The sequence below is a fragment of the Octodon degus genome, unplaced genomic scaffold (assembly GCF_000260255.1).
Source record: "Octodon degus isolate 3935 unplaced genomic scaffold, OctDeg1.0 scaffold00225, whole genome shotgun sequence".
Classification (NCBI taxonomy): domain Eukaryota; kingdom Metazoa; phylum Chordata; class Mammalia; order Rodentia; family Octodontidae; genus Octodon; species Octodon degus.
The window spans coordinates 772,332-783,534 of NW_004524801.1; the positions used below are offsets into that span (position 1 = coordinate 772,332).

The window sequence follows — 11,203 nt, forward strand, 5'->3', positions numbered from 1 at the left end:
AAAAAAAAAGAAAGAAATGGAAACTGGGCGTGGTGTCACACCTGTAATCTCAGCACTTGGGAAGCTGAAAACAGGAGAATCACTACAAGTCTGATCTATATAGTGAGACCTTGTAGACCCTGTCCTAAATACAGAAAAAGAATAAAAGAGAAAGAGAAATGGTTGCTAATAAGTTGTCCATATTGGAAGTAAAAGGTCCTAAAACAGTGCATAGAACAGGGAAACAACATTTGGAAATTATTCCATCCTTAGAAGAAAAAAGGCCGGGCATGATGGTACACACCTGTACTCCCAAAACTTGGGAGGCTGAGGCAGGAGGATCAATGTGAGTTCAAGACCAGGCTGGGTCAGCCTGAACTGCACAGCAAGACCCTGTCTCAAAAAACAAAAAGAAGTCCCAGGTTCCCACTCAGGTAGCTGAGCAGATGGCAGAGCTTTAACACAAGAAGAGCAGTGGAGCAGGATGTGAGGATATATTTATTCCAATGCATATGTGAGCGGTCAGGCTGAAGATAAGCTAGCTGTGTGTAGTAATAGTTATAGGGAAGGAGTGGAACAGCCCAACCTGTTGTTCCTTGAGGAAAATTACTGAGGAACAAGGAGAAGGAGTGCAAGCTGTATAAAAGTATCCTCATCAAACCCAGAGAGCCATTTCAACCTGATGCTGGTCATTCAGGTGCAGCGCAAATCTGGGATGGGCAGCAGACAGGCTAATATATTTCAGAGTTCAGTTCAGTGGCAGCATGGTGGCTATAGAACCAGAATTGTCCACCAGGTTGGGTAACAAAGCTATGGAGACAGTGGTGAAGATTCCTGTTTCAAGAAACTTACTAGTGAAAAGAGAAGAGAATCATTACTCATATCCCAAAACAGGAGTTCCCTCACTTTTTATAGGATGAAGAGGCAAAATCAAAGAAACTGACCCAGCTGTCATAATAAACTGATAAGTACTGGTTTGAAGGATTAAAAATTACTGGGGAAGTCAAAAGGATTAAGATGTAATATGTACATGCACCAACTCTGCAGTGAATGTATTCATTATAAACATACTAATAAAAGATTAAGAAGTGGGGCCGGGGAGCTGGCTCAGAATAAACACTTGCCTGGCAAGCACAAGGGCCTGAGTTCAATCCCCGGTTCAGCCAAAAATAATAATAAGTGGAAGAAACAAGTTCAGTAACACTAATAATAAATAATAAAGGAATTAAGGTTACAGCCAGGGAGATAGCAAGCAGTGCTGAAAGTACAGGGGAAGCCGAAGGAGGTTGTGTCATTTTTCTCTTAAGGACCATGTACGTTATAGAAGCAAAAGCAAGGGAAATAGATTGACAGGGTTGATCCAGTTGGGCTAAGAGGGTGTGTGGGCATCTATTGACCAATGGGAAGCAGTCCTGGAAAAGGATGACTACATCTGATGGACTAAGCCTAGAATCCAAGGATACGGAACTGGAAAGAATCCGGAGTCAGAAATAGGTTGTGTGGAAATTAGGAAATAAGCACAGTGTGCAAATAGGATTTCCAGCTATACAGGTATGTTAACTTTCTATTACTTACGATAACAATAACCAAAATTACTAACTTAAAAGTAGGAATGTTTATTTTACTGCAGTTTGGGAGGTTTCAGTCTGCAGACACTTGGGCTAATTGCCTTTGTACCTGTGGCTAAGCAACACATATTGCAAGAAAATGTAGCAGAGAAAGTCACAACTAGGGCCAGTGAAAGAGAATAAGAAGCCAGAGTCCTGCAGACCTACAGAGACCTAAAGCCTCAAATTAGGCTCCACCTAAAGACCCCACCATGTTTCAGTACTACCACAGGCAGGGGACCCAGCCTTTAATGTATGGTGGCAGTCTTAAGTGCCTGCCTGGCAAGTGCAAAGACCCAGGTTCAATTTCCAGTACCTCATACCATGCCAGCCCCAGAACCTGTCATGGTGGCACATGCCTATAATTCCAGCACTAGGGAAGCTGAGACAGGAAGATCACTTGAGTCTGAGCTGGCTAGCAAGACCCTATACTATATCTGTCTGTCTCTATCTGTCTACCTTTGCAGGACCTTCACAATTCAGACCATAGCAGGTAAGTAAAACAGACCACTTGATTAAATCCATTCCAGATCCATGCCATGAGCATAGTAAGGAATGATTTGTGGTTTAAAACCTAAGCCAGGTATAGTGGCACATGCCTGTAATCCTAGCCCTCCAGAGGCTGAGGCAGGACAATTAGTGGGAGTTCAAGACAAGCCTGACCTAGATAGCAAGACTGTGTCTCAGGAAAAAAAAAAAAAAAACGTAATTTAAGAAAACAAAAATCAGGGCCGGCCTGATAGCTCAGCAGACTAAAGCGCCAGCTTTGGCAGAGCACAGTGGCTGGGGTTCAATCCCTGGTGTGCCATGCTGGCCCTGCCCCTGGGGTGCGCTGAGAAGTGATTGAGACTGGGCACGTTGTATCTGTAATCCCAGCGCTGGGGAGGCGGAAACAGGAGGATCACTACAAGTCCAGTGTACTAGTGAGACCCTATAGACCCTGTAGACCTTGTACTAAATACAAAAATAAAACAAAAATCTTAAGGAGCATTTCCTTGATTGGATTCTTCAAATAGTTAAAAACTGCCATGTCAATGGATTGGAAAAGAAAGTAAAATCTACTTGGTTACCAGTTTCTGTGGTATAAACAAACTGTAGCCAGGCCAGGGAGATGGCTCAGTAGAATAAGCACTTCCCAGGCAAGCACAAAGTCCTGAGTTCAATCCCTGGTACCGCAAAAAAAAAAAAAAAAAAAAAACGAAACTGTAGCCAACCTAAAAACTGTTTTAGCAGCCTGTACGAAGCTGTGGCTGGCATACCATTGGTTAAAAATAACACTGGTCATGTTATAGTACACTCATAGAGCTTGAATAACCCTTATCCAAAATGCTTATGACCAGAAAAGTTCAGGAATTTTTTCTATTTTGGAATACTATTTCTACTAAGTACTTGTTCATTTACAGAAACTAGGCTCTTATCCTGTAACACAGTGGCAGTCTGTTTGGTGGGTCACATCATGTGTCATTAACATCTGTTAATATATAAATTTGTGTTTCAGTCATGGCTAAGACCTGGCTAAGCGCTCATAAAACAGAGGTATCAGCCTCTGTTGGAATCTAGCTCCTAGCTCTTTTAATCAGTGAGGGATTTTGTGTAAAGAGCTAGAGATTTTGTGTAGCACAAAGTTTCATTTGGCCAACTAAACAAAAAAGTGATTTATTTGAGACGGGGTCTTACTGTAGTTCAGGCTGGCCTTGAACTCACTGCATAACCCTAGCTGGCCTTAAAGTAATCTACCTCATCCTCCTTAGTGCTGGGATTACAGGACTATGCCAACATGTCCAGCTAAGATGTTAATGTCTGATGAGCCACATGTATTTTTAAAAAAAACTTGCAAGTCCAGCTTCTGCATCTTTTTTTTTTTTTTTTTTTTTTTTTTTTTGTGGTGGTTGTTTGTTTACTTCTGTATCTTTGAATGTTTGCATTCTTTTATTCTTGGTGTGAGACCTAGCCTAATCAGTCATCTCATACTTGTTCCCAGATGCCCGCACCTGGAAGATTCCTAGAATCTTCTCATGGCTACAGCAGGAAGGGCAGCTCTCTGAAGAAGAGATGGCCAGAACATTTAACTGTGGAGTTGGAGCTGCTCTCGTGGTTTCAAAAGATCAAGCAGAGCAAATTCAAAGAGATATTCAACAGCACCAGGAGGAGGCCTGGATGATTGGCAGTGTGGTTGCGTGCCCTGAAGGTAATCACTCCTTGTTTGCTTTTAGGCTTACAATCTTAAATAGTGTCCCGAACCAGCAGGTCAGTCAACGAAGGTCACCTGGGGGAGGAGTGGGGAATTGAAGAGGGGACAAAGGACAGGAGACTCGAAAAATGAGGACAAGACAGGATTCTGATCAAGTCCCAGTTTATTCAGGGGATGTGCTGGGTATATATATAGGGAGTGTAGGAATGAGGAAGTCTCAGCTCTTGGGGTCAGCAGGTATCTAGACAATGGGGGAAGGTGCAACCCCTGGGGCATAGCACGTGATTCACGGGGAATGGGCAAGGTGAGAAGGACCATAAACTTAACTCAGCAGGGAAATAGAAATGGATACCAGTTAATGGCTTCACACAAAATAGCACTGAGTTCTGCCTTCCAAGCTCTCTACATCTTTATTTCTTTACCCAAGTGGGACATGGCAAGCCCACCCTAGTGACTGCATGCCTTGATTTCTGGCTCTGGACTCTGGCACTTCTGTCATTTTCACATGTGCACAGCTGCACTCTACAGTGCCTCTTTCCAAAATAAGCTCCCTACATGAAGACCTTGTAGCTCGGGGCCAGGGAGATAGCTCAGAGGTCTAAATGCCTGCCTGACAAGTGCAAGGACCTGGGCTCAGTCCCTGATGCCACATGTGCCAGCCCCACGCCGAGCAGTCCACCAAAACCATGCTCACACCAGCACTGAGCAGGCTGAGACAGGATCACTACAAGTCCCAGCTGCATAGTGAGACCCCGTACCAAATACGTACGTACGTACGTACATACATACATACATACATACATACATAATTTCTTTTAAAAAAAGACTCTGTGGCTCTACTTTGTTGTTCAGCTCAACTCCGGGACGGGAATGAGGATCCTTAGGAGTACTGTATCAGCTGCGCCTGTGCTGAACAGAATAGCACTTGGCAGAGCCTGTTGGCCTTATTTCTGTCAGCCTTTCTACCATCACGGTGTTAATTTTCATTCTCAGGCAGGTTATCCAGCTGCTGCAAAGAACTCCTGCAGCTCCCACTGCAGTAAGAGGACTTCTTACAGCTCATAGCAGACCTTTAAATGGTCTTGCTGTGTTACTTCTGAGGTCAGAAGGCCATGGCGCTCTCCTGAAGGGACACACTGGCAGAAAGGATCATATCCACAATACATCCTTCAGGAGATTTTGTTCGTTGTTTGTTGGGAGGGGTGTTATCTTGTAGTTGTTTTATTTTGGTTTGGTTTGGCTTGGTTTTTAATTTTTGAGACAGGGTCTTGGGCTGGGGAGATAGATCAGTGGCTTATGTGCCTGCCTGGCAAGCGTAAGGTACTAAATTTGATCCCTGGTACCAAAAACTCAGGGTCTTGCTATGTAGTTCAGGCTGGTCTTGAACTCATTGTGTAGTCCACGCTGGCCTTGACCTTGCAACAGTCCTCCTGCCTCAGTCTCCTGGGTGTTCAGTGCCACCGTGCCTAGCTAGGAAGTTTATGTATAAATGTATGTTAAGTGATACAAATTTGTTTTAGTTTCTTGTATGTCTTTTTTTTTTTTTTTTTTTTTTTTTTTTAGTGTAAAATACAGTATCCTAAAGTTTGCATAAAATATATTTATTCCCTATTATCTCCGTAATTTACATTTGTCCTCTACTTGTTTATGGGTATATTTGAAATGAAGGTTCCCCACGTGTGAAAGTCAAGAATCTCATGGAAACCTTGCAGATAAATGGGTTGGTATTCATGAATGGCTCCCTGAAAACTCATTTCCCTGCCCAACCTAAAAAGGCAAGAGTGGCTGTCTTGATATCTGGAACAGGTGAGGCATGCTCTCAGTGGAGCTAGTGTACTTCCCTTCCTCTTTGCCTTCCCCCCACACACACACCCAGAGGACAGATGGAAGGGTGCTGTCAGCAGTCCAGGATAAAAGTGGGGGTCATTGGGGGGCTGGGACCTTTTCCTCATTCTTAGTTGTTCCACTTTTCCTGACAAAAAAGGTGTGAGAAAGATGGTTAAAAAGACAAGCTAGGGGCCAGCAAGGTAGCTCAGCAGTCTAAAGCGCGTGCTTAGGCAAAGTTAGGGACCCAGCCTTAATCCCTGGCACCATATGCCGTGCCAGCCCTGCCCCCAGAGCAAGCTGAGCCAGCCACAAAAAAAAAGAAAAGAAAACCACAAGCTAGGAAAGATAGAAATTCTACCTTTTCTATTGTAGCTTGGTAGTTTTATAGTCTAAGACTGTTGGGATTACTTAGTATTTTTAAGAGTATGAATTTTATATTTAACTTTTGTAGGTTTAATAAATAAAAATTTGTTTTCAGATGATTATAGCATGACTATTATGCATAACATTGCTATAAACATTGCAAATGTACAATATGTTGTTAAGTGGATATCTGATTATTTCTTTAGGTTATAATCTGAAAGGTGTAATTGCTTTACAGGGCAGTTTTAAGATGTCATGATATTTTAGGTCAAAGTAAATAGTAAAGAAAAAAATACTGTGGTAAGGTCCACAGTGATACATTCTTCTTGATGAGGTTAATTTTCTTACATAATTAAGCAGCTTATTACTCATAGATTTAAAACCATGTTATGTTGTTTCTCCTGTAGTGCTGCTGCATCATTTGATGGTATTTCACAGGAACAGTTACATAGCCTAACCAAGAATGCCAGTTTTTCATCAAAGCACTACCCAAGAGAAAGAGACTTAAGAGCCTAACACATGTTAACAGCTTTTTCCAAGATATTTTTTCCAATGCTTAACCCATTCCTTATTCAGTGTGACACATGCCTCTTTTAAGAAGCATTAGCTCATCAAAAGAAAGCATTAGCTCACTCAGTTTTTTCCCACCCGGCTTTTCAGGATCGAACCTCCAAGCACTTATAGACAGCACTAAGGATCCAAACAGCTCTGCTCACATAGTTGTTGTTCTTTCCAACAAAGCCGCAGTGGCTGGATTAAACAAAGCTGAAAGAGCTGGTATTCCCACCAGGGTAAGTTACTTGGGACAGGTGCTTTCCTGTAGGCTGTTCTGTTTTAGGCACTCTTTTGGTGCCAGGAATCTAACAGAAGGCATCACATATGCTAAGTGCCTATTCTACCACTGAGCTCCCGCCCACCAAGCTCCAAGGACCCAAGGTGTGGGAGGGACATGTCTCCTGTATTGGGTGGGAGCTGGGCTCACCTTTTTGTCATCATGTCCCTTCCTCCATAAGGTCTCTCCTCTTGTGAGCACATGCATCTTTGTAAGGAAATGAAGTATGTATGGGCTGTGTAAAGGTTATTTTTTCAATTGTTTATTAATTAATTGAAAAGGTTGTGTTTTTCTTTTTCTATTACAGGTAATTAATCACAAATTATATAAAAATCGTGAGGAATTTGATAATGCCATTGACCAAGTTCTTGAAGAGTTCTCTATAGACATAGTCTGTCTTGCAGGATTCATGAGAATTCTGTCTGGCCCTTTTGTTAGAAAATGGGATGGTAAGCAAATTATTTCACATTACAACAGGAAATCAGCTGAAAAGGGACTCCAGAGTAGTCGACTTGCAAAAGAAAAAAAAATCCCAGCAGTGAACTATTTACTGCGACATTGACTTTATTATTTTATTTTTTTAATGTATTTAATTCAGGATCTACAAGGTCTCACTACACAAATGGGGCTCATAGTGATCCTCCTGTTTTCAGCCACCCAAGTGCTGAAATTACAAGCATGCCACCACGCCTGGTGCCAGGGCGGGGTTTGGCATGCCAGGGATTGAACCTGCCTGCTTAAGCAGGCAGCTTTAATCCAATGAGCTATCTGACCAGCCCTTTGAGACACTGACTTTAACACATGTTATAATTTCATTTCCTACACTTCAGTCCAAAGAATGGCCCAGTGATGATTTCCTAGCCTTTCAGTTTTAAATGACTTACTAATTAATTTTTATAATATAGCTTACTTTCATTTCACATTACTGCAATGCTGTTTTTGTAGTAAGTATTCAGAGGACACTTTCACTTATTTAGAAGCAAAAGAAAGTGACCTATCAAAAAATGAAATTACTTTTAGAAAACATAAACCATTGCCCAAAGATGGCAAGGAAATTATTGTTGCCACAATACACATACTGTCTTGTGTCCTTGCCTTTTTTGCCCCAGCTTTGGCTGTATCCTGTTTTCCTCTTTTGTGTACACATTTTAAGAATAAATGTGCTTTCGCTCCAGAATTTATGTCTTCTGGGGTGAATATGATAAAAGCTCTTGTGCTGTTCTCAGCCACATGGGCATACAGAACTCGTGCATCCAGCATCTGGCTGGCATGTGGTCACTCTGAGGGAGAAGTCAAGCTCATAGACGCTAGGCAAGAACCTGTTGCTTCTTTCTCACACTGTGCCAGCAGCAAGCTGAATTTCATGAGAGCCCTTCCATTTAGTGAGGACACAGCCTCCACTTCCCTGTTGCTGTGGGGGTGTGTTCAAAGCAGCCCAGTATGCCTGTGGCATTGCACAGCAAGCATTTACTGCTGTCATGCCCTCTTTGTGTTTTTTGTTTTTCAAAAAGATACAAGGCTTTGCCAGGCATATGTCTGTAATCACAGCACTCAGAAGGCTGAGATAGGAGGATCACTGTGAGTTTAAGGCCATCTTGAACTACACAGCACAACCCTGTCTCAAAAAAAGAAAAAAGCTGAGTATGGCAGCACATGCCTATAATCCCAGCACTAGGGAAGCTAAGGCAGGAGGCTCACTTTGAGTTTGAGGCCAGTTTAGACTACAGAGTGAGACCTTGTCTAAAAAAATAAAACTACAAGACTTTTTTTGGGGTTTGGTTTGGTTTGGTTGGCTTTGATATGATATGTAGTTCCAACTGGCCTCAAACTCAGTGATCCTGCTTCCTCTTTGTACATGACCTTTATTTCCTTTTATCTCATTTCTCTGTTTCACACCCAAAAAAAATACAGAAAACACACGTCAGTAACCTTAACTGCTATTGATTTCTGAGTCCAGACAGGAAATTATATATTCATTTAACTAAATGTGTGGAATACTTAAATGCTCACACTATGAATTTTCAACTTCTAGGGAAAATGCTCAATATCCACCCATCCCTACTCCCTTCTTTTAAGGGTTCAAATGCTCATGAGCAGGTCCTGAAAGCTGGAGTCACAATCACTGGGTGTACTGTGCACTTTGTAGCTGTGAGTATGTCTTTTTCTACTAAAAGTATTAAGTGTTTAGATGGAAACCGCACTATAGGAAGTACTGCTTAAATTGTTTGCTTCCTTTACAGGAAGATGTAGATGCTGGACAGATTATTTTACAAGAAGCTGTTCCTGTGAAGAGAGATGACACCATTGCAACTTTGTCTGAAAAAGTAAAAGTAGCAGAACACAAAATATTTCCTAAAGCCCTTCAGCTTGTGGCCAGTGGAACTGTACAGCTTGGAAAAAATGGCAAGATCTGTTGGGTCAAAGAAGAATAAAGCCAATTTTGAAAGAATTACTGCTCTTTGCTTGGTGGCTTTGTATATATACTGGGCTTAAAAGAAAAAAGACTTCATTCTTATTTTGTTGGCTTTTTTAAAAAAAATAAATAGATTCATTAAGAACAAGATTGATGTAGCATGTCGTTTTTTGAAAGAGTTGCTGTGTAGCCTTAAACTCACTATGTCTCCTAGGCTGACCTTGAACTTCTATTGTAGCCCATCCTGGCCTACAACTCAGCAATCCTCCTGCCTCAGCAGTACTCCTGCCTCAGCAGTACTCAGCAATACTCCTGAGTGCTGTAATTCCAGGTGTCTACTGCCATGCTTAACTGTGTAGCATATCTAAAATGTCAGTATATTGTGTCTCAGGACCTTTCAGGTTTTTGTCTTAGTCACTTTTTCATTAGGGGGACGCAGTGTCTGACAGCTGTACCTCAAAGGAGGAAAGGTTTATTTAGGGTCATGTTTCAGTAGCTTCAGTCCTTACAGGGGTAGCTAGCTATAAGGCCAGATGGCATGGACAGCTAAAAGCAGAGAGTCAGAGGACCCAGGAGGGAGATACATCCTTCTGGATCACACAGCGACTGTAGCTTCTGATCAGCCCCTACCTAAGAGTAATCAGTTAAAATCCCCATTATCAGATTGTCTTTCAAAAACAGCCAAGGAGCTCATGAGGCTTTGGAGAAACATCCAGATATAAACCATAATATAGGGCCAGGGAGGTAGCTCAGTGGCTTAAGCACCTGCCTGGCAAGCAAAAGGTCCTGAGTTAAATCCCCAGTACCAAGATAATATATCTGTTTAGGGCTTTTTTTAAACTGGGGATCAAACTCAGGACCTTGCACTTGCCAGGGAGGTACTTAGGCCACTGAGCTATATTCCTGGACATATTCATACACACAAGTCTCAGAATTCCCTTTATGCTCAAGCCAAAGTAGACAACCAAATCTATGCGTTTGTTTAGAACCAGGAATGAAACTCAGGACCTTGCACGTGCCAGATAGGCACCATCCCCCTGAGCTGTATCCCCAGCCATGTTTTTTCTTTATTGGCATAGAACCTAAAACAGCTACATCCCCCCAGCCCTTTTTAAATATTTTATCTTTGGGCTGGTGAGATGGCTCAGTGGTCTAAAGCACCTACTTAGAACAAGCTTAGCAAAGCACAGGGACCGCGGTTCAATCCCCCAGCACCACATGCCAGCCAGCCCTGCCCCCTGGTGGGCTGAGCTGGCCACACACACACACACAATAATAAAATTAAAAAAATTAATAAATATTTTATCTTTTATTAAAGGAAGAAAGGTTTCAGCCCACAATTCATAGAGGTTTCAGCCCATAGCTGGCTTCCAAGTAGCGTGGCATGGCAGAGGGGCATCACAGAGGTGACATAATCTGTAAGACTTCAGGACCAGTACTCATCTCCATTTCCTTATCCACGGACAGTAAGCACATGTCTCTCTCATGTTTGTTTGGATAACTTGAGCACACATGAAGTGCTCAGAGCAAGGAATGGCCACTCCTGGCCCAAGGGCTCTCAGCTGTCCCTAGACCACTAAGCAGCCTATATCTACACCACATCACTTAAGAACCCTGCCTGCACAACAGGCACAGCTCACCAGAAGGGTTCAAATCCTCCCTTTAGAGTTTAAATTCTAAAGAACAACAAAGACTTTTTATTTTTATGTTGATTTTTGGCTGAGACAGTCTCACTATGTAATTTAAGTTGACCTTGAAATCTACCTCAGGATGGCCTCAAACTCATGGCAATCCTGCCTTGGCCTCCTGAGTGCTGGGTTACAGGCATATGCCACCATGTGCAGCCAGCAAAGATTTACCAGCCATACATTTACAAGACAGTAAACCATTGCCTTAAAACAAAAGGGAGGGGCTGGTGAGATGGCTCAGTGGTCTAAAGCACCTACTTAGAACAAGCTTAGCAAAGCACAGGGACCGCGGTTCAATCCCCC

General features: G+C 42.4%; 1 protein-coding gene across 5 annotated transcripts in view; it reads left to right on the plus strand.

Annotated features, from left to right (window-relative positions):
* Gart (phosphoribosylglycinamide formyltransferase, phosphoribosylglycinamide synthetase, phosphoribosylaminoimidazole synthetase) overlaps positions 1 to 9,324 on the plus strand; it is a 36,875-nt gene extending 27,551 nt beyond the window's left edge. For all 5 annotated transcript variants that reach the window (XM_023705572.1, XM_004645337.2, XM_023705575.1 and 2 more), the window contains exons 17-22: positions 3,568 to 3,774; positions 5,446 to 5,583; positions 6,628 to 6,758; positions 7,107 to 7,248; positions 8,832 to 8,947; positions 9,040 to 9,324. In XM_023705572.1, the coding sequence (XP_023561340.1) occupies positions 3,568 to 3,774; positions 5,446 to 5,583; positions 6,628 to 6,758; positions 7,107 to 7,248; positions 8,832 to 8,947; positions 9,040 to 9,231 (926 nt within the window). In that variant the 3' untranslated portion in view covers positions 9,232 to 9,324. The remainder of the gene's footprint in view (positions 1 to 3,567; positions 3,775 to 5,445; positions 5,584 to 6,627; positions 6,759 to 7,106; positions 7,249 to 8,831; positions 8,948 to 9,039) is intronic.
* The last annotated feature ends 1,879 nt before the right edge of the window (positions 9,325 to 11,203 follow it).